Here is a 22,701-nt window from a genome sequence, read left to right as displayed (position 1 = left end):
AGCTGCACCGCGGCCGAGGGGCAGAGCCGTGGCCGGCGGCACCCGGAGGTGCTGCGCCGGCTCCAGCTGGCAGCTGGGGAGCTTAACACCTCCCACGCAGCCGCGTGCCTGCTGGGGCCACACAGCCCCCATGCTGCTCCCAGCACCCTAAATCCCCCCACGGAGCCCACCCATGGGGAAGTCGCCCACTGGCTCAGCGTGCGGTGGAGCGGAGAGACCTCGGCGTGGGGAGGGGGTACGAGCACGGGGCTGGGTGCTCCCCAGCCCTGCCACCCCGCTGTTTGCTGGTCCTGGCCATGGAAAACCCCATTGTGCCGCAACGGCTGTATCCCTGGGCTGCAGCTACCTCACCTCCCATCACCGCCTGCCCACACCTTGCCAACGGCACTGAGTCACCCAGCGGGTGTTTTCCAGCATGGCAGGACCGGATTCGGCACACGCAGCACCCAGCGCCAGGCCGAGGCACGGAGGACATGAGCTGCCGAGCCTGGGGGTGGGATTCAGGGCTCATCCCGGTGGGCTTTAGCTGTTCTGCAGAGCCAGCGCAGACCCCCAAGGACCCCCAGCTCCCTCAGCGGTCCCCCTTTCCTTTTCCTTCCCCCACCCCTGTTTGCACGGGGGATGCTCCATCTCACGCGTGCCGAGCTGGTTACTTACCCCACCGCGTCGGGCTGGAGCGGCTGCGTCCCCTCCGGCTGCTCCTCGCTGTCTGATCCAACCAGGCTGGGGAAGGCTTTAAGTGCTGGGGGAGGCAGGGGCTGCCTGAGCCCCCCCCCTGCCACCCCAAGCCCCCATAGGGGTTAGTGCCTGCGGGACAGCAGCTGGAGTGGGGTGAGCACCTGCGTGTGTATGTAATGGGGGATTCCCCACTGGAGCCATGCTAAGACCCCCTGCGCCGGCTGACGGGGCTGGGGCCCCCCCCGCGTAGCCCCAGCCCCATCTAGGACCACTTCCCAGGGTCTTTTTCCCACCCACGCTGGGATGAAAGTGGCGGAGGGTCAAGTTTCTGCACCCAGCAGCTGGGGAAAAAGAGGGATGCCCTGAAAGGGATCAAAGCTGGAATCTGCCTCCTCCCGGCTCTTAGTGCTTTTGTTGGCTTCAAAGCTGGATTTAGGGGGAGCAGCACACACACTCCCCCCCCCCGGCTCTGTGAGCATCCGACTCGCTGCTTTGCATGGTCCTGCAATTTGTGGATATTCCTTTGGAACACCAAAGGTGCCAGCCCAAGGTGGTTCAGGTCCCGCTGGGGGTATGGGGGTGTTGTACCCCCTCTGCTCATCCCAAAACAGCCAGTCTACCCCCACAGCCATCCCAGCTGCCTTGCTGGGAGACGCACCGGGTTCAAACGTGGTTTTGGGGTTCATCCCGAGTGGACCGCGTTGACCTTGCCCATCCGAAGTGGCGGAGCGGTCCCTGTGGGCGCGGGGCCCGACTGGAGCAAGATCCCCAAAAAGCACGTGCCTGCCCGGGCACAGGGTTTGGAGGGTCATGCTGTCACCCCCTCTGGATCTGCAGCAAGCGGCGTGGCACATTGCTGGGTGTCTCCGGGCGGCCGGGGGGTTCCCGCCTGCGTGGGGCTCTCCCCACCGGCTGTCTGCCTCCGGCTCCTGCCTGTCCCCAGACCTTGTCCCCGGGCACCGCTCCAGGGGACCAGGACCTCCAGCCCCAGGACATCCCCTCAGCCCCCCCTGTGGCTCAGCATGGGGGGGAGGCAGAAATAAAGAGGGGAGGCAGAATACGAAAAACAAGAGGCTTTATTCCAAAATATGAAAGCCCCCAGGAGAGCAGAGCCAGCCCCAGCCCAGCGTGGCCGAATGCTGGGAAGAGCCGGACGCTTTGTGCGAGTTTAGCAACAGAGCTGCCGGAGCGGTGGCGGTGCCACGGCCACCGTCCCACAGCACCAGCCCGGATCCTGCGGCGTGGGGACAACCAGCACGACTGTCCTCGGCAGCGGCAGGAGAGGACCCACTGTGCACCAGCGGCAATTTACCTCGCGGGATGCGATGCCGTCCCCGAAAATACCGTAAGGGCATTGCTCCCCGCCGGCCGAGCCGTCCACCCTTCCCACCTCCGGTCACTCGAACTTGGGCTTGGGGGGGTCCGCGTGCCCGCGGATGTTGAGCAGCAGGAGGAGGCCGAGGCAGAGGGTGGCGGGGGCGCACATGGCCAGGGGCTCCCGCAGCACCAGCAGCGTGTAGATGGCACCTGGGCGAGGAGCAGAGTGTGGGAACCGGGGTCCTTGCCCGAGGGTCCCCCGAGACCCCGCGCAAGGCGGCGGGCGCCCGTTGGCTCTCACCGATCATGATGACGCTGAGGATGAAGTTGCTGATCTCCTGCAGGAGCTGGGGCCCGAACGCCAGCAGCAGCCCGGTCACCACCTCCACCCAGCCCACCACCTCCAGGTACCGGCCCGGCTCGGGGGCAAACCCGAATTCCTTCAGGGGAAAGACGTCGGCGAACCGCACGAACTGCGACTTCTGGGAAGGGTGGGAAGGGAGCGGAGCTGCCCTGAGCCCGGGGCTGGGGGGCACAGGCCCTCCGGCGGGGTCTGCTCGGCTCAGCCCTGCGCCCCAACGGGCTCAGCCCCTTCCCCAGAAAGGCTCTGCCCTGTACCCCAGGGGGCCTGCTCACCCCGAAGGGCTCTGCCCCGCATCCAGCACCCCAACCTGCTCACCCCCCCCCAAAAAAGGGCTCAGCCCTGCACCCCAGCACCCCAACGGGCTCAGCCCCTTCCCCAGAAAGGCTCTGCCCTGCACCCCAAGGGGCTCAGGCTTGCTCACCCCAAAGGGCTCTGCCCTGCATCCAGCACCCCAACCTGCTCACCCCCCCCAAAAAAGGGCTCAGCCCTGCGCCCCAGCACCCCAACGGGCTTAGGGTCCATTTTTATATAAATAAAATCCAGGGATTTTCCCGGAAAGGCTCTACCCTGCACCTCAAGGGGCTCAGGCTTGCTCATCCCAAAGGGCTCTGCCCCGCATCCAGCACCCCAACCTGCTCCCCCCCCCCCCAAAAAAGGGCTCAGCCCTGCGCCCCAGCACCCCAACGGGCTCAGGGTCCATTTTTATATAAATAAAATCTGGGGATTTTCCCGGAAAGGCTCTACCCTGCACCTCAAGGGGCTCAGGCTTGCTCATCCCAAAGGGCTCTGCCCCGCATCCAGCACCCCAACCTGCTCACCCCCCCCCAAAAAAGGGCTCAGCCCCCCGCCCCAGCACCCCAACAGCTCAGCCCCTTTCCCAGAAAGGCTCTGCCCCGCACCCCAAGGGGCTCAAGCTTGCTCAGCCCAAGGGGCTCAGCCCAGCACCCCAACTTGCCCCCCCCAAGGGCTCAGCCCTGCACCCCAAAGGCTCGCTCCTGCCCCCCCCCCCCCCCCGCACCAGCCGCAGCCCCCCCCGCCGCCCCCCTCACCATGTGCCGGTGCAGGTCGGCCGAGAGCTGGTCCGAGAGTTTCAGGGCGCCCGTCAGGAGGAAGAAGAGCCCGAGCAGGACGCGGAGGGCTGTGAACGCCGCCGCCATGGCGGGGACGGGCGGGGACGGCGGCGGGCGGGGCCACGGCGGATCGGATCGGATCGGCCCGGAACGGAACGGAACGGGGCTGCTCCGGGCCCCGGTCCGTGCCCTCCCCGGCCCGTCCTGGCTGGGGCAGGCAGGCGCAGGGACCCCCCCCCTCCCAGCCGTGGGGTGCTGCTGGGGCAGGGGGTGCTTAAATCTGCAGCTTCACCCCTCCGAAGCTGTTATCCCCCCCCCCCCGGCCAGCACCCCACCAAACCAGAGCCGAGTGAAAAAAAAAAAAAATTAAAAAGTGGAAAAAAAACCCCAAAACAAACCCCAAACCAGCAGCTGCGGCTTTGTGGGTGCCGCGGGCGCGTCGAGCTCCACGCCAGCACCCGCCAACGGCCGCTGGCTCAGGGATGCCGGCAGGCCTGCCCGCAGCTCCGCGGGGTCAGGCAGCGAGCTGGTTAACGGGGCAGCCGCAGCAAGGATTTTCTTCTGGCACCGGGGAGGCCTGGTTGGGGTGAAGGAAGCGGCTGCCGCCATCCCCGGGGCCTGCGTCACCGCCTGCGTCGCGTCTCGGCCGCTGGCACGCACCGAGGCTCCTGGAAAAGGCAGCCGTGGATGGGCAAGAGCCAGGGACCAGGGGAGCCGCGGGGGCACTGCTGTTAGCGTGGTTCGAGTGGAAATATTTTTTTAATGCCAATAAATCACGGAAGAGGAGGAACTGCTTTCCAGGCACCGGGAAGCACCGCATGGCATGGAGGGCATGGCTGGCCTGGGCCAGCACTGACGCCGGAGCAGCCGTGGTGGCCCCGTGTTGTCGCCTCGCAGGGGCTGCCGCGGCCGCTTGGCTTTACGGCGGTGCGGCGGCACTATTTTTACTCTTGGCAGCACGTCGTTCCCCGGCTCTGCTGGGAGAAGCCGCAGCGAGCGCAGCCAAGGAGCTGCTCAGGAGGATTTGGAGCTTCTCCCTGCTCCGTCTTGCGAGCTGAGGGATGATAAACAGCAACAGGCCAGGGCAGGCTCCAGCCCTTCTTGTCCCAGAAAGCCCCTCGGGGGAAAAAGTATTTAAAAAAAACAAAACAAAACAAAACCCCCTGTCCTGGACACTGGATTGCAGCAGCTCGGCACCCTCACACCCACAGCGCAGGGTTGTGGCTTCAGCGCGCTGGCGTTACCGCAGGAAGCATTTGTCCCTGCTCCCAGGTTTGTCCTTCAGGCGAGCCAGGGAGACACCCACCCGCAGAAATCATCCTCCTTCAGCTTAGAAAGCAGCAGCTCTCTTCTCCAATAGCGGGGTTTCGCCCCCGCTGCAGAGCAGAGCCCGCTCACGGCCAGGACAAAGGTTGCTTTTTTTTTTTTTGTGCAAACATTGTGAAACCATTTCAGGGCGTGTTTGCTCTTCCCAGGCGGCCGGGGCCAAGCCAAGGGCTGCCCCAGCACCACTGATGGGGCACCCGGTCACCATCCTGCCTGGGTGGGGGTCACAGCCCCCACACCATTCCCAAGCCCTGGCAGAGCAGCACAGCTCAGAGAAGCCCCCATGGCAGAAGGACACAATGACAGATAAATGCTGCTGCCTGGGTGGGATGGGACTCTAACACCATCCACATGGGACCTCGTGCCTGCCCTCAGTCTCTGATCTTTTTTTAATTTTTTTTTTTTTAATTATAGGAGCTACTCAGAGCAATGAAACATTTGGTAGAACCAGGTGATCAGCTTTGCCAGCTAGAGGACAACAACCCACTGGCATGGTGCCCAGCCATTGGAGGAAAAACCTCCTTGCCAGTCCTCTACCAGGTGATGAGAACAGCTGAGGGGGCTTTTCGCCATCCTCCAAAACACATCCCATCTCAATACAGAAAGCAAAACACAGTTGGCTTATAAAGGGAGTTGTAGGAGGTGAAGTTCAGCACATTGGTTGAATGCTGGACTCACGTTCAGGCTGGAACAGTTTCACATAGGAAGCAGCCCATGCTGCAACAGTGGAAAAGAAACTGGGACAAGTTACTGGAAAATAACAGAATTTTGGGGAAAAAAAGGCTGCATAAGCCTGCAATAGCTGTGGAGAGAAAGACATTGAAACCCAGCCCCTTGCAGTGCGGCTATTGAGAAACTGCAAAACCTCTTCTTGCTGAAGCCTTTTCAGACCCCGGACAATAACACAAAGAAGTCGAATCAGAGAGTGAAATACCTCAGATTACCCTGTACCCAATTGCTTGATTGCACAAGACAGTGAACAGCAGCACTCAGAAGCTTTTAATGCAGCACCAACCTTCTCCATTGTAAACCTGCTCAGCCGCTGTGAACCCCCCCCCCCCCCCCACTGCGGCTGGCTGCTGGGGTCCCTTCCCTCCACCCAAGCCCTGGTGACACGCAGGACAGGGGTGAGGTCACGGGCCTGACCCCCCCCAAACAGCAGCTGCTCTTCTCTGGCCAACCCCACCACACCAGGGGCATCAGGGTAGGCTCCAGCACAGCTTATCTGCCCTTACTGCTGTAAAATAATTGAGTCAACATCAGAAACATACATCGGAAACTGCTACAGCAGTTCTGACCAGCCTTACTCTGTTTTGTTAACGAAACTTTCCGAGGGAAGTAAACAAACTGCATTGTGGCCAAAGCAACACGCATTCCTGGCCGGGATTTAAAGCACGGGTGACTTGTGTTCCAGCCAGCACCACTGGACACCCAGACACGTCTCAAGTATTTCATATGACTTTGCCACATTAAATCCGATTTATTTTGATCTTTCTAGTCTGGCAAGGCAGCTCCCAGCCAAATGTTCATGACTCTTGATGCCGCTGTAGGGGAAAACCTTGTTACAACACAGCTGTATGAACAGAGACTACTGCTGATGTATTTTAACACATTAAACTACTTGATATTTAAACAAAGGATTATATTTAATAAATGACAGCATGAACTACATATGTGCACAGTACAGCTGTCCAGAGACTCTAATGAAGCAACATGAACCATGGTAATTTTTCACTTTTCTCGCTTCCGAAGAACTCAAACTTTGGCACCTCAGGCTTAATTACTGTGGTGGGTCATCACCAAGAAAACTATTAAAAACCAATCAGGCACATGTAAACATTTAAAATTCTATGATCTAAAAAACACAACAGTACACAGGACTCGAGACGGGGGAAGAACAGGTGAAACCACCAGCAACTACTTAAAGTGCCTTAGGTGCAAGTGTAATTTATAAAAAAGAAAAAAAAAATTAAGGTAGTCATTTAGCAAGAGCACCTATGGCTGCACATCAGTCAGGAATACAGCCAGCCTGAAAACTGGAGCATTTTAACTACAAGAGGAAGCCCACAGCACAATCCCAGCAGGAAAAAATACTGTATTATGTATTTGTCAGGTTTTTTACTGGTTATGAGTGGTTATCTTCCATGTGCTTGTGACAGTGTAGAGCAGGACGCAACGACCCAAGCCCTTCTCCCTCCAGCACTCCAAGCATATTCTGTGTCCCTGTCTACAGCCTCGTTTGTGGCAGTGTTTCTCAAATTCATCCATACCACTTTATGCTGAACAGATTGCTTACTCACTGAATACACTCTGGAACAAAACAGAAGTCATTTATAAAAAAATTTAAATATTTTATTTTTAAAAATGTTATGTTCCTGGCTCCTCTTCACTGCATTCTTCTTCTTCTGCAAGTGCAAAGCACGTAGTTAGCAAGAACATTAAAAACGCCAGCAGAAATCACACGTAATGACACAGAAAGGGAATCTGTGCATCGCAACAGGCCATGCACCTGTCATATGTTCTCTAGGATCACATGTTCTCATGTCAGACTCGAGATGAAACAAGCAGCATTCACATTTTCATCTACTTCATAAATTTCAAAGATCTGAAATGGCTTTGTGTTTTACTACCCTAGAAACAAGAGCAGCAGTGACAAACCACACACGATTCAATAGGAATTCACCGATTGAATCTCACTGGCTTCACATCTTACAGGTTCAGTTGTAGCATATCTAAGCCATTACTCACCCATCACCTGTGAGTTAAGGCACATTCCATGTTCCTCCTCACACAAGATTTTAAATACCTGAAGTTCCCCCTTGTAGTTTAAGTGGTAAATTAGAGGGAAAATTTCATTAATTCCAGCTCTGCAAGTTAATTTATTTCCCTAAATTGCTATCTGCTTGTGCTCTTGTATGTGCTAATTTATATTCCAGGTTATTTTGAAAGTTCAATGTTCATTAAAGTATTTCAGGAAAGTAGCTTTTTAACAACTTTTAGTTGGGTAACATTTGAGAAGCAGCTGCTCTATTGTTCCCCTTTTTCCTTGCTGACAATCACCCACCCTATTCACAGGAGCCCGAATGTAGAAATGGTTATTTTTCTCGTTTGACCACCTATAGCATTCAGAGGACAGCGTTTATTTGATCCTGCAGGGCTGAAAAGCCTCAAACAATGGTTATACCTTGGGTCTACAAAAGAAAGATTCAGAAATTTTATATAAAATTGAGATTAATCAATGGCAAATTTCAGGCAGAAACTACATAATACATCACAGGGTGATGGACTACCGAGCTCTGAGAGCAGTACAAGGACACCAGCTACTCACTTGTTCACTTGTTATCTTGGTCCCTCCATCTATCACTGGGCATCATGTTGGATGTGCTCATGCTCGGCTCCTGAACTGGAGAAATATTCAGAAGTTATACCCACAGTGATTTTGAAATCTTTTGTACAAACCCATGTCTAGAAAGGTATTTTTAACCACTGCTGTCAAGATATCAAGCCCAGATGGAGCCTGGGTGCTCAACCCCACAGCTTGACAGCAGGTACTAAGTCCTACCCTACACATTTCATGTATTCACTTATACCAATTCCTCAATATTCACCAATTCAAAGGTAGTCAGTGACTGAACATCAAGCGTCCAGAAGCCTTTATTATTTCACCCATTCAGAACAAGACTAGAAGTTATGCTTACTTCCCGTGGATGAGCACTCCGGTTTCACTCAGCTTTCATCTTCACCTAAAGGATAACAACTGAAGTTATTATAGTAATACACACAAAATTCTGACCATTTCAAAACTAACTTAAAAATAAGGTTTTAAGATACATGGACTGATTAGTTATGAGGGGGAATTTACAAATTATTCCAAAATATTAAGTGGAAGAATAAGGGGCAAAAATAGGCTAGCCTAAACACTTGTAAAGAGATGAAGGAATATGCAGGTAGTTGACTGAAGAACTGCACCTTGTCTGAGCACAAACCGTAAATCACCAGTCTGAGTACAATGAAGTTTGATTGCAGCCAGAGGTATACTATCCCTTATGTGAAGGCATAAACAATTTTGTCAAGCTACTTCAACTATTTTACCCTAGTTTGTCTCCTGTAGCAATGCCCTCTTTCTTCCCCTTCATGAAGGAGTGCCATGTTCCTGACTCCTAGCAGCCCTCAGGTTCAATAGTCCTAGAAGTGCTTCAAAAGCCAAAGGAAGACACTAGAGGTTAGCATTATCAGTCTACTGCTTTTATTCTCGGCAACAGGTTCTTCCCTTCTGAAGACCCACCCTTTTACTATAGCTAAGTTGAGGGCAAACTGCAATGGTCAGCAGCTAGGGATGTAGTACAAGGTTCTGTGCACACCTCTAGTTGGGAGGCAAATCACACCGTGGTCACAATGTGATCTGACCAGGCAGGGCAAAGTTCAAGTTTAGTCTCAAACCCACCACCTGGGTTTTATCATGGCCCTCAGGAACAGAAGTATAGTATGCACGTTTTGTTTTCTATGCCATAGCAACAAACACCATGCATAAGGGATACTATATCTTTGTGCATCCTTTTAACACTCCAGATTCACTTATAGCCACACTCCTCCCAACCCTCCCCAGTTAGCTCTTCAGTACTGGTGTTCAGAAGCAACATTTATAGAGATGGGGTATTCACAGACCACTGCGGGATTGCACAGCCAAGTCCTAACGTGTCAATCATTATCTAGCAGCAATGACAGAGGTGGGAGAAGGCCAATCCTCCCTTTTTTTCCTTTTCCAGTAAGCAGCTATTTAACAGCCCCACTAGCTGGTATGGAGAAAAAAAATCTGAAGCTAATTAGCTGATTCCAAACTTGCTAGTAGTGGAAGAAGCCAAGTAATTACCCAGAACAGCATACTTTTTATGCATCCTTTCCAACATGCTTAGCCTCATTTAACATAATGGAACAAACACTGGCCTTCCTGATCATGTCACTGCAGCTGGCAATGATTAACAGAGACATGCAACCCCATTACTGCTCAAGTCCTAAAACTACTCACAGGCCTCAGTGTTTAGCTATGGGGAAAACTGCAAGCAAATCAACACTTTGTATGCTTAATGTTACAGTAAAGCCCCCATACACACTATGCTGTGCTCTCTCCTGACAGCACCAGTATCTGGATCTGAGGGCCTAGCAGGTACGCATATGTATTCTGACACCACACTTCTGAGCTTCAGATAAGCTTTTGAGAAAAAGTGTATTTCACACACAGATAAAACCCAAGATGAAACACAATGCAAGCACTTAATGTCATTACTTGTACCCACTTGTTACAGACTGACTTAGAGCAGACATGACTATTTGCTTTTAAGTTAGCTACCACACCAAGTTTCATTACTGCAGTCAGAGCTGGTATGAGACCCATGGTTCAGTCACAAATTGCTTGCTCCAAGAGTGTCAAAAACCTGCTAGTTCAAGCACGTAGAACGAGGCAGATGTGCCAGTAACCCCTCCACGACATTCCTGCAGGTCAAGTCAAGTATCCAGAGCACACTGGAAAAACTAGTCAGATCTGAGCGCTGGTTTAAAGATTAATTAATTCAGTTTTGCTACACGACAGTACGCATACTGCCATCAGTTTTGCTACTGAATTCTCGTCACAGGTAAGAGTAAGCCATCACGAAAAGCCAAACTGACTTTGTGACAAGCGGTGTCACTGCTTGACTAGCTAGAGTTCGGCTACACTCACTGTGGTGTAACCAAAGACCTGTTATTATGATCTTAAGGTGCAGCTGCTACTTCAAGTTTTCAATGGAACATGAGAAGATAGCTACAGCAGAGGGCAAGGCCGTCCAGCAGATCCCCTGTTCACCAGCAGGAGTCTTGCCTGGAAGATAACACAGAAGGGTCCAAATGTGACAATACCAGAAACAAGTATGCAAAGCAGAACTTTGCAGAACAAGCGGGAAAACACGTTACAACACCTCTGAAATAAACTGAGTATCAGACAAGAGCTAGATCATGTGCTGAAACAAGGGACCTTAAAATTCAAGAGCTAATGCAAAAGAGCTGGAGATCAGCATGTCTGGATGTCTGGAAATGTAAGCATGTTAATCCTGAAACACTACATTCAGTATTTCTAGTAATGGAAGAGTTTAGAATTACATCCCCAAGACTGATGAAAAATGAAATTGAGCATTACACTACCAAGATGACTCTACAAGGCAGAAATACAGAATCTCATCACTGTCAATTAAAGGCAGAGGAATGTATTATGCTTGTCAATCAAAGATTAAAAAAAGACAACTGAAATGTCCAATAAGGTCTATGAAACTACTCGCGGGGATATTCATTCAAGCACTCATTTGTATGTCCTCAAAAATATTCCACATCAGTCTCAAAGCTGACTGTATTAGCAAGCTTTAAGTGACTATCACATAGTGCACACAAGGCTAGAACAGCGATTGCTAATGCATTTCCTACTGAGCCAAGACTCTACAAAGGGATGCGCTGCAGATGGGCCATTTTGTCACTACAGAAAGTTTAAACAGTCCTTTTCTAGGCACCGATAGCACCTAGTTGACTTGTTAAGTGAGTGTAAGATCACATTCCCTCTTCCCCACAGAGCTCATTCTAAGAATATCTTCGTTACATCGGAACTAAGAAAAATCCACACAAGCCGAGTCATATGTACAAAGGAATCGGGTCTGAAAATACTTATCTAAGAATCACAGTAAGTTGCTTATTGACTCTGAACAAGACAAAGCTTAAAACCGAAAACCACGCAGCTTTGATGCAAGCTTAACATACAGGTATCAAGAGTGCTGCACTGTAATTCCACAGTCAGAAGTGTGATGTCAGAATACCCACAGTATAAGATTACATAGAAAGTCACCAAGTTATATTATATTGCTTGTTACCTACCTGTATGCAGTCGGCAATGAGAATCTTGGAGCAAGCAGGAATACTACATCCGGGTCCTAATGTCCATTGCCATTTGTGGTACTACGTTCCTCACAGTTATGAACTGCAGAAATGCTGGCTAAGTGCAGTTATGTAGCAGGCCACTAGTTTTAAGTGTAAATTGCAGTCTCAAACTCCAGCAAAAACTTGCTGCCACAGTAAATGGTTGCCAAGGAGAAGCCAAGAATTTTTCTACCACAAAAATACCACAAAATCTCAAAAGCAGTTTCAGTTTCTCATCAGCTGTATAAATGATTAGTGTCATGTGTCTACACCAGAAGACAAGATTATTCTGTATTCATTTCTGAGAAAGCGTGAAGATTTATGTATAACGATACCAGTTTCTACATGCTGCAGTTTTTAGAGATCCAAGTGTCAAAATGGGCTCAATTTTGATAAAGCAAGCTAAATTGCAACAGCCAATGTCCTCCAAGTCCAGTACAAAAATGTGTTATGTGATCCAGACCATCCAAAAACAGGTCTGACCAACAAAGCACTTGTCTAAATGGTTTTAAAGATTCAGTTATATAAATCTGATTTTATGAAAAAAGTCCAAAACCTCATAGGAACAGATCAAAGGAACATAACTTTATCACCTCCCACATTTAGCAACTTCATCAGATTTTAAAGTTGACATGTTTGCCAGCTTTTAAGACACCACCTTTAAAAGGTCTTGAAAAGAAGTTGGCTAGTTAATTGTATGCCTGTTTAATACATGCAACTCAAAAGCAGAACTTGTTTTAGAAATTCTGCTTATGCAGCTACAACAAAGCTAGATTTAACCAAACTTTCAGATGTTTTGAAAACTGCCAAATCTTTCAATGTATTTACTAATCATGGGTTTGCAACTCGGCTATTTTTAATACCTAGCAACGGTAGCTTACATACAAAACAGGGGTAGCAAAAGACAACCTCTGTAAGGTACAAGGACATCAGCATCCTTCACTCTTCCAAGTTACAGAACTACAAAAGAACATACTTTAGGATATGCACCAGCATCTCTTTAATAAAGAATGACATGTAATCTGAAAAATAAACTGAAAAAATTAATTTAATGTTCACGTTCAGAATTCCCCATCTAGGACACCTTCACCTTTTGCGGGTGTCCCATGAACACCCTCCAGAAAACATATGCATTATTTAATACTACTTCAATAAAGCAAATTGCATCGGTACTGCTGATTTTTAAACTAAGTATCCAATACAAGTACTCCCAAATACTTGGTCCACAGTTTACAAACTGCCAATTCGGAATTTCCTGAACAGCAATTCATTGTTGTAGCATGTTAACAACCCCCAAACTTTTCTGGGAAAATAAGAAGCGTTCACCAAACAAGCTGAGTCGCTATTTAGTGCGCTTAATATTCCAAGTCAGTGTTACCTGGTATCAGCATTTCACAGCATGCTATTTTTTCATTTAAGGAGTAACAGCACTTACAGTGAGTACTTCAAGAGGGATCATCTGCACTCTAGAATACTGCAATCTGACACTAAAGTTTTAACCGCAGAGAAAATTTAGCATAGAATTTAGGATTAGCCAATGCTTAACACAAGGAATGGAAAGATCTTTGGAAGATTAAAGCTACTCACAGAATGCTCGGTAGTTGGGGAATCGTGTGAAGGTACAGCCAAAATAAGTTTACCTACTTCGTGCCAAGCAGGTTGACATATCCTGCATTAACACCAAGGTATTTTACACTGGGAAGTCATGTTCCCAGCTTATCTGGTACAATGTAATAATAAGCAAAGCAACTACCTTATCAATGAGTCCGGAATGCTTTGAAATTCTTCTGGGGCTTAATAAAATGAACAGCAAGCTAACGAATTCATCAAATCTTCTACAAAAGAACCTTAAAGGGAGTTTATTTGTACTGTGTAGTATTAACTATTAAACTCCAGATTCAGATACTACTTTTGATGCATTATCTCCAAACATCAATAATAAAAGAGCGATAACCATCATGCAAGCAAGCTAATTTCTGTATTTTACATACAGGTTTTTAGGAATTGCCCACCAGCTACACGATTTAAGAATAGTTCCTGCAGTCCCAATAATACAAATGATTGTATTCTGAACTATGCAAATTAGTCCACTCAATTAGCATGAGGACATAAGCAAGTTAACCGTAATCACTCAAGTAACACTTCTGGTCTTTTTGCCAAGCAATTTCAGGTAAGTATACAATACGGAGCAAGGCCAGATCCTGTAATCTCAGACAGCTTAAGAGCATATAAATATCACATTAACAATCCTTTAGTTAGGAAGTCAGCCAATACAAGTCATTCTATGAATTTATTTTAAAATAACCATTGCTAGTCTTCTGCTTAAAGTCTTTAAAAGATTCCAAGCAGTAACTGCCAAGGTGGTAAGAGCTACCATCCCACCACCCATTATCCGTAGCTAAAATAGGAAATTCATTACATACTACACTGCTTGCAGTGCAGCTTTAATTATTGTATCTTACAGCACTTGCAAGATTTCAATTTGCTTCCTTATTGCAGCACAATTAATGCTCAAAAAATCTGCACCTACTGGAAAGTTAGGCTACTATTTGACCCAATCTTAAGCTAGAGGCATTATGGGAAGAGATCTCACTCTTCACTACAGTTCCACACCCTGGTCTAGTTTGACCTCTACTCAAGATTCTTGATTTACTGCGGAAGGTGTGGTATTTAGCCTCGTTATGTTTAACCACGAATGGCAAGAAGAGTTACTACATTTAGTTTTCTATTTATTTGAAGCACAGTAAAAAAAAGTTGGTACACTTTGGGAATTCAGTGGCACAAGGTACACTGCCATCAAGTTAGGGACGTTATACATCAAAAAAACAGCTAAATTTGTTTTGAAACACTGCATTACATAATTAAATTGTACTCGCCCAAACAGACCACTTACAAATATTAGGTCAGTAAGTTTCTAACATCCATAAAAACGTAGCTTTCTTACTAAAATGCAAGAATTAAAAAGTTGGTGTCTAAACAAGACAGACAAAAACAAACTGGAATGAAACTACAGGTCACATCTAAAATCGGGGCTTTTTGTTTGGGCCTTCATATTCTTCTCTCCCTCTACCATATCCTGTTGGTGTTCCAGGCCCCATTCCTCTAGGACCCTGGCCACCCACAGGCCCCGCACCTCCCTGCCCAAAGCGTTCAGGACGCTATTGGAACAGAATTAACAGTTCATTATATGTAGTTGATGTCCATGTGTGTTAAGTATATATTTTTAGAAGGTTCCGTAGTCAAGGTTCGTCGATACAATCACCATTGAGCCGATCCACAGGTACCGGGAACATAGAAAGGAAAAAAGGGTAATTTAAAAATTAGTTTATTGTAATACATGCCTTGAGGTATGTTCCCACTTGATGCATTCTCATACATCTGTTACAAAGAACAGATCCTCCCTGCAGTGCTAGAAATGTAAGCATTAGTGCAGATGTGAATTAACAACTTTTCCAAATGAGCTCTAGCAATTTTCAACCAAGTTAATGCAAATAGCTTGCAAACTTCTCACCTTTAGTGCAGTAAAAGCTTAGATTACATCACTGTCATTTCCAAATAAGCCTAGCCAGAGAATGAATCTTCAGTTCACTGAAGTATGAGCTGACATTCATAAAATGTCATTGTAAACAGAATGCCTACTCACCAGTTAATGGCATGTGCTGCAATAGAGACCATGTGCTTTTCAAGATGGGGTTAAGACTACGGTCTGCTGACTAAACTGCAGAGGCCTTAGGCAGTAACCAAAACTGATTGTGAGCACTACTGGATTGCAAGAAGAAAAAAAAAATGTGAAAAAAGCTAATGACCAGTGATTTACCTAACCAACGCAATTGCTCGATCAAAAGACTTGCATTTGTTAAAATCCCACGTACTCCGGAACTGCTGCTGTATAATATGCAAAATGTCTTCAAAGAACTACAATTTATTCAGTGTTTCGAGTTAGAACTATGCACAAAGGGTTGTGTGCATCTAGTCAATATCTCCGTTCCCACCCCACCTTCACAACAAGCTCTTGGAAAATTCACAACTTCACAGCGTTGAAAGGTTTCACACCAAGATGTAAAAGCTAAATTACCCTGCAATAAAGCAGAGACTTCAGGTATTTTTACTAGTACCTCTAGTTGCATATACTTCATTCAGTTACTGTATCAGTAGGTGTGATCAGCATTCAATCTACAGAACTGACAAATTATAAAGTCAAAGATAGCTTTAAACTTTCATTTCAAGCAAGTTTTCCACTACCGAGTAACAGAACAATGGTAGGTTGCTTGTTACAAAAGGTATCTGCAACTGAAAATTCACACTTCAAGTTCTTGACTGCTGAAAGTCAGTTTCAATCCTTCCAAGAAAGGAATTTCAGAAAGATTACCTAGGTTCTTTTCTGCCTAATTCATGGCAGCTTAAGCTTATCTCCAATTCTGTTTAAAAGATATCAGCCCAGTAACTGTGACAGCACTGTGTGACAGAGATCCCCATGCTAAGAAACTCAAGGCAGTTAAACCATCTTACTGTCACACCGTCTGACCATATCACATTTTCAAGTATTACACAAGTTCAGCATGCACCTGTACCATGATTTTCAGGAGAAAAATGTACACAGCATTCACCACAGACTGCCTAACTGTTCACGGGAAACTTAGGAACTGCTTAAATATCAGTAGATTATATAGATACATTAAGGCCAACGGCACTGTCTACTGAATCAATGATGGTTGCAAAGTTATCATTGCAAAGATATGGTTCCCCCAAAAAAACAGAAGATACCTGACAAGCTACTATGGTAGCTGACCACGTTAAGCCAGAGGCCTAAACCCACCCAAAAATCATTTAGTTCAGCTTGTGCTACAGAGTGTACACCCTCTCAGGAGGGTGAAAGCACACTAATATTGCCACCTAAGCCAACATAGATTTCCATCCTACCCATTAAGCATTTCTTTAATCTACATCCATATTGCTTCAGTGTGATAACACCAAGCAGGCTCAAAGCCCATTCACACATATAGTGTGCCAAAAATAGTACAGTTTGGAAACATACCTCAGAAGATGAGATATGCCGTAGCTTTAACAAACTCTACCTATATAGTCATGCCCAGCACGGGAAAACAAGAACAGGCTACCATTCCTTTGTGAGATAGGAACCACAAAATGGCTACCGTCAAGGATCACTGGAACATGCCTAAAGCTAAAAAACAGCATTTCTGCTCTTCTATGGCAAACATCAGCATACAGAGTAAGTGATATGCTGTTTACCATTGATTACTTAAGTTAATCTGCTGCTTGAATAGTCATGAGCGCAGATTTTTAAATTAACAGCATACCCATACCAACATGCATCAACCCTAACTAGGCTTGGAAGGCCCAAAATAAATGCAATGTTACACATTGGAAAGGAGAACAAAAATCTCTCTTGTCCATAAATACAGAATGTCAAATCACTGAAAAGCTACTACATTATGTATTTTGATTATGAAATTTGTCAGATACTCTAGAATTTATAAAAAAATCCTTCCAAGCCTAACAGTGACGCAGAATTTCCAAAGTCCAATAAAGTCAGAGTTAATTGCAAATATGCTTAACAGCACATTTGAATTCACTTACAAACAACTTCCGACTGTGTAAGCTACCATAATGGTTAAGAACTAATCTAGTACTACATACTGCCACACTAGTCTTCATGTTAAACACCTGACAAGAAAGTCAGCAGTTAACAGTGAAATTTACACAACCATCCGAACACTGGTAGAGAACTCAATTCCCAACCACAACATTTCCCCTGTGCTAAACTAAAGCCACCACAGGATACATTACCATGTCACTTCCCATCATAGAACCACTCATGGCTGCTTGGCCAACTCCTGGATTAGCTTCATAACCTATGCCGCCACCACCTCCAAGAGGTGGAAATTTCTGGGCTGCAGAAGCATAAGGATCTAAGAAAGAAAAATATATAATCATATTCTGACAATTTCTAAGGTAACCACATAAAGTAATTATTTAAAAATTCTTTACCTCCCATGTTCATTGTGGTAGCACCACCCATTCTCATGTCTCTCTCCCTCTGCATAGAAGAAACAACTTTTAGCACAGATAATCAACTACTAAAATCCATACCTTTCAGGAGATAAAGCATATGTACAGCCAACTACTACCATTTCACCTACACAAAGACATCCCATTATGTAACATAAAGGAAGCCAAACACATCGATCTTGAAAACAGATCAAAAAAATTCCTGAACATGGTAACGTATCCAAAAACCATCATGATTTCACTTACTGGATCCATGTAACCCATTCTACTGTAATTCTCTTCTCTCTGTCTTCTCATTTGTTCTTCCATCTCCCGCTGACGTATCATCATTTCCTCTTCCCGCCTGCGACGCTCCTCCTCCTGCCTGATCATCCCAAAGCAGACTGTTAAACCCCAGGAGTGCAACACATCCACTTATCTCATGAACATCACTTGCACAAGCAATTCAAAAGGCACTGAATGATTACACTTAAGGAAAAAAAGATACTTTATGATCCTCAAATACTCAAGGAAAAACTTACACTGCAGTTCAATGTCTCATACACAAACTGAAGCGGCAATGGTATTTCTTGAAAAATAAAAACTTTCATACATAAGTCATTTTAAAAAGAAACAAATGTAACATTGAAAAAAATTCCATGAAAGCCAAACCAACCTCAGCTGAATTTCCTTGCGTTTCTGCATTTCTTGATTATGGAGTTCTTCCATACGCCTCAGTTCTTCCTGACGCCTCATAAGGTCTGCAGAAATGAAGCCTGTCAGCAGCTATTTCACAAACTCATATTTAAACTCAGATCAGAATTAGATCAACCTCATCTACAGTATGGCAGACAGCTACCTTCTGAGCACTACTATTCTTAACAATATTTCAATTAAATAAAAACTTTAAAACTACCAGTTGCTCTTTCCTAAGCCTGAAATTCTTAGGTTAGCACTAAGAAGCATGAATTTATTCATTAAACCATTAAACAGCTATACATTTAAGCTAGCATTTAAAGCAAAAAGATGATACAGAATTCAGAGCCAATTACCTTGACGCAAGAGGTTTGCCTGATGTTCATGATAAGCATCTTCCATCTCACTTTCAAGTTTGTCCTTGGCATCTTTCATGTTTTTTGCCACTTGCTCTCTCTGCTGTTTTTCCATTTCATCTAAAGATTTCCACCTCTGGGAATATTCGAATTCAAAACTGCCAGGCTGAGCGAAACGGGGAGGAGTCTCTCTTTCCCTGCAGAAAGGAAGATGCTCATTCAGACTAGGTAAACCTGGAAACTGAAGGTCAATAAAAGATCACAAGCAAAACAGCAGAATTACCAGGGAACATCAAAGGAGTCCTGAAAACACTACCTCACAACTATGTGATAGAAAACTTGCTGTGACACAATGCTGCTAACAGTACAGCATTTTACACGCTTAAACAGCAGCATTTAATATAAATAAACTCTACAACTACCGTAGCAAATATAGAGACTCCTGCACTATCACATCCAAGCAAATCTTCCCACTTACAGTTCTACTGCATGTTTATCTTGTTCTTAACTTCTTCCTTAGACACTCCATTGCTGGCAACTGCCAGGTGCAAAATCCTCAAACAAGACAGGCCTTTGCCCAAGTAGGTACAGCTGCTCAAAACAACAGCATATGGAAAGATGGATTTTTTTCAGTGCTGACTTATCCAAAGCACTGCATGTTAAAGGCAAGTAATAATCTTCACTAACTTAAATAATTTGCAAAATGCCTAAGGGCCAACAGCTTATGCTGTCCTATAAAGAAACTGAAGCCTAAGATTCAGTAATTAATGGAACAAAACTAGGAAAGTTCAAAAGCTTTCCATACATTAGCAATGTAAAATATTTTAACATTTTAGAAACACTATACTAATCTACACTGTTTCAAAGACACTGCCTCTAAACCGTTTATAGCTTTTGATAAAAGCAAGTAACTTTGAACACTTTCTCACACAAACAAGACTGACTGGATTTCCCCTCTGCACTCCCTTTTGTGATCTGGGAAAACACAACAGTTCTACAACGAAGAGGATTAATATGCAGATCCTAACCTAAAATGGCTACTTAGGAAAGACTCCTATAGACTCTTATCTACTCTTTTATGCCCAGTGGTCAGCTTCAGAAGGCAAATCCAAAGGCAACTAGTTTTTATTAGTCATGCAATGAGTTAAAAAAAAATCAGTTTGTAAGTTCCCTATGGGATCATCAACTTGAGATACACCTTAAGTGAGATGACAGTTCTCAACAGGATGAGCAAACAGTTGAGGTCTGATTTTCAAGAGTTTCTACATATATACCAAAAAAAAAAAATCTGTTAATGGACTGCTATTTAGGCTTTACTGTTTCTTTGTGATACAATGTAGAAAACTGCTTGTGTAACACTTAGTGAATATACTGAACAAATCAGTATATTATCTACAAACACACTCTTCAAAAAGAAAAACCCCCAAGAACTGAAAATACTACTCAAAATTCAAAGCCTGTTTCTGAAAAATTACTCCATCTCCTTCAGAGTCAGGGACAATACTATGCACATCATCTATACACTCTTTATACCAAAAGATAGTGCCTACTTTTGATACATTGGATTCTTCTGAGCAAGCTTTTCTGGAAGACCATCTTCATCATCCAGTTGTTCCAATGGTTCCACAATAACTGGCCTAGGAGTGCTGAAGAAAAAAATACTCATTTCACTTTTCCATAAGAATCTCCATTCTGAAAAACTAGAAGCCGACCATTTATTCAGCTTAAAACTAAAAATCCTAAGCAGCAAAATACTTACGTTGTCAACAAAAACACTCCTTCAGTACACCGTTCAAATGCTTTTCTTGCAGCTGGCTTTGATGCAAATTCAACAATGCCTTTTCCTGTCGATCTACCTCGATCATCTACAATCACAACAGCTCTTTCCACTGGACCAAACTGGGAAAAAGCTTCCTCCAGCAACTCGTTGGACACGTAGGGTGAAAGATTACGCACTGAAAGAGCAGCAGCATGTGTGGCAAACCGAACACGAAGCTGTCGGCCCCTCATGGGGGTATCATCCAGTTCTGCTTTTGCAATTTCTGCAAGAGCTCTAGATTCCTGAGGAAAGTTTAAGATCCAATTTTAGAAAACCAAGCCGTAACTTATTATTTTGTGAGAATTAAACGGATGGACGTACAGTGTGAAAGCCTACCAATTTAATGAATCCAAAGCCTTTCCCCTTGTTGATAAAAACCTCTCCCGGCTCCCCATATTTGGCAAACAGTCTTTTAAAGTCTTCGTCTGTTATGTCAGCAGGCAAATTCCCAACAAACAAGCGGCAACGCTGAGTATAGGTCTTCTCCCCGGGTCGCCTCAGAAGAGAGAGGTTTGCTTTGAATCCCTACAAAGAAGCAGACCGGTTCGAGCCATCACTGCGTGCAGCCCCGCCGCCTGCACCGCCAAGCTGCGGCCTTCTCCCGCCAGGAAGCCCAGAGCACCTCCAGGACACCGCAAGCGAATACAAACCCATGCTGCCACAGACCCCCTCAGGCTGCAGTCGGGAACTGCCTAGGCACCTAGGGAACACGCACATTATGTCGAGGCGTCCCCGCAGGCCGCCTGCGCCCAGCGCCGCCGCCCCTCTCGCCTCGCCCTTCTCCCGGGCCCCCCGCCGCCGCGCTCCTCCCCTCAAAATGGCGGCGAGGGCGCACAGAACCGCCGTGCCCGGCCGCAGCCGCCGCCATCTTGTGGCTCGGGGAGGGGGAGGGCGCCATGACTCACCTCATCCGAGAGCTTCTCGCCGCCGCTGCCGCCGCCGCCGGCCGAGCCCTGCTGAGCGGACAGGCTCTGCTGTCCCTGGTGCTGCTGCCCGCGGCCGCGCGGCTCTCCGCCCGGCCCGCCGCGGTGCCCCGGTCCGCCCTTGTGCGGCCCGCCGGGCCCCTGCTGGGGGCCACCCGGTCCCTTGGGCCCGCCGCCGGGCGACTGTCCTTGTCCTTTCTTAGGGCCGCCGGCTGGGGTGGGGCTGGGGCTCGGCTTGGGCTGCGGCTGTCCCCCCGGGCCGGAGGGAGCCGAGGAGGCCGCCGACACCGGGGTCTGCTGCTGCGGCGGCTGCCCGGCGGGCAGCGCGGACGGCGGAGGCGCTCCCGGGCCGGCCTGGCTGCCGGCAGGCCCCGCCGTGGTGGCGGCGGCTGAAGAGGACGAAGAAGGCGGAGCAGAGGTCGACGCGGGCGGCTTCGGAGGCTCGGGCTTCGGGCCTCCGCCCGGCGGGCCGCCCGGGCCTTGCGGGCCGCCCCCCATGGGGCCGCGGTTCTGGCCCATGCCCATGCCGGGCGGCGGAGAGCGGAAATCGTGGTTGGGGCCGCCGCGGCCACCGCCGCCGCCGCGCCGGTGGAAGCCGCCTCCCCCGCCGCCACGGCTACGGAACCGATCCCGCGACATGGTGGTGATGGAGGAAGGAGGAGGAGAAGTGCTCCGGCCGCGACTGCTGCTCCTCAGAGCCCGCTGCTCAAAATGGCGGCGAGCTAAACGGCCTCGCCGCCGCCTTTGTCCGCCCCTAATATAGTTTCCCCGCCCCCGGAAACCGCCCCTCCGCCCCGCCAGCCAACCACCGGCCTCGACGGTGCTGACAGATAGGTGGAGTCGCCAATGGCACGTCCCTATTCCGCTAACTCTTTGATCTCATTGGTAAGGAACCTGCCCTCTGCCGATTGGCTCCTTTGACCGCCGACGTTCGCACGGGACGATCCGTTAACCTCCTGCGTGATGATTGGGCAGTTTGATCGGCGGGAGGCGAAATCACGACAGAAGCCCGGCTTGCCATTGGCTGCCTGGGGAGTCAGTCGGAGGGGGACCCGCCGGCCCAGCCGCCGGCCCGGGGCGGCCACGCGTTGCGCAGGCCGTGGCCCCGGCCGAGCCCCGCGGCCCGGGCAGGGCGGCTCCGGGAAGCCGCTTGCCCGCAGAGAGAGCAGAGCCGCGGGGCCTTGTGGCACCCCCGGCTGAGCGGCCACAG

At 47.9% G+C, this 22,701-nt stretch overlaps 2 protein-coding genes across 4 annotated transcripts; both read right to left on the bottom strand.

Moving 5' to 3' along the window:
- Window positions 1–1,736: 1,736 nt before the first annotated feature.
- Window positions 1,737–3,681, bottom strand: TMEM35B (transmembrane protein 35B). The gene is made up of 3 exons (XM_075048700.1): window positions 3,409–3,681; window positions 2,297–2,477; window positions 1,737–2,205 (listed from the first exon to the last, which is right to left on the bottom strand). Exons 1-3 carry the CDS (start codon window positions 3,514–3,516, stop codon window positions 2,075–2,077), a joined length of 420 nt encoding a protein of 139 aa, XP_074904801.1. The 5' UTR covers window positions 3,517–3,681; the 3' UTR covers window positions 1,737–2,074.
- Window positions 3,682–6,174: 2,493 nt separating this feature from the next.
- On the bottom strand, window positions 6,175–22,231 carry SFPQ (splicing factor proline and glutamine rich). Of its 3 annotated transcripts, XR_012653106.1 has the most exons (12): window positions 21,474–22,230; window positions 20,905–21,093; window positions 20,509–20,810; window positions 20,300–20,395; window positions 18,750–18,946; window positions 18,374–18,458; window positions 17,965–18,082; window positions 17,698–17,746; window positions 17,497–17,618; window positions 8,454–8,498; window positions 8,084–8,158; window positions 6,175–7,160 (listed from the first exon to the last, which is right to left on the bottom strand). XR_012653106.1 is itself a non-coding variant. In XM_075047276.1 (11 exons), the coding sequence occupies exons 1-10, from the start codon at window positions 22,128–22,130 to the stop codon at window positions 8,478–8,480; spliced, it is 1,836 nt and encodes a 611-aa protein (XP_074903377.1). In that variant the 5' UTR covers window positions 22,131–22,230; the 3' UTR covers window positions 7,103–8,158; window positions 8,454–8,477. The 3 variants fall into 3 exon arrangements, 2 of the variants coding, with proteins under 2 accessions (XP_074903377.1, XP_074903375.1); XM_075047276.1 differs by having other exon boundaries at window positions 7,103–8,158; XM_075047274.1 differs by lacking the exons at window positions 6,175–7,160; window positions 8,084–8,158; window positions 8,454–8,498 and adding an exon at window positions 9,974–14,846 and having other exon boundaries at window positions 21,474–22,231.
- Between the last annotated feature and the right edge of the window lie 470 nt (window positions 22,232–22,701).

The sequence above is a fragment of the Buteo buteo genome, chromosome 16, assembly GCF_964188355.1.
Source record: "Buteo buteo chromosome 16, bButBut1.hap1.1, whole genome shotgun sequence".
Taxonomy (NCBI): Eukaryota; Metazoa; Chordata; class Aves; order Accipitriformes; family Accipitridae; genus Buteo; species Buteo buteo.
This window is presented reverse-complemented; position numbering and strand designations above follow the sequence as displayed.

What these genes read in the sequence shown, in the direction of transcription:
- TMEM35B (XM_075048700.1), bottom strand. Translation starts at nt 3,516, where the DNA reads ATGGCGGCGGCGTTCACAGCCCTCCGCGTCCTGCTCGGGCTCTTCTTC. An exon ending in CCGACCTGCACCGGCACATG is followed by an intron (nt 2,478 to 3,408) that starts GTGAGGGGGGCG and finishes CACCCTTCCCAG; the next exon opens with AAGTCGCAGTTCGTGCGGTT. An exon ending in CCTCAGCGTCATCATGATCG is followed by an intron (nt 2,206 to 2,296) that starts GTGAGAGCCAAC and finishes CTCCTCGCCCAG; the next exon opens with GTGCCATCTACACGCTGCTG.
- SFPQ (XM_075047274.1), bottom strand. Translation starts at nt 22,130, where the DNA reads ATGTCGCGGGATCGGTTCCGTAGCCGTGGCGGCGGGGGAGGCGGCTTC. An exon ending in CGCAAGGAAATTCAGCTGAG is followed by an intron (nt 18,083 to 18,373) that starts GTTGGTTTGGCT and finishes TGGGATGATCAG; the next exon opens with GCAGGAGGAGGAGCGTCGCA. An exon ending in CTATGATGGGAAGTGACATG is followed by an intron (nt 14,847 to 17,496) that starts GTAATGTATCCT and finishes CTGTTCCAATAG; the next exon opens with CGTCCTGAACGCTTTGGGCA.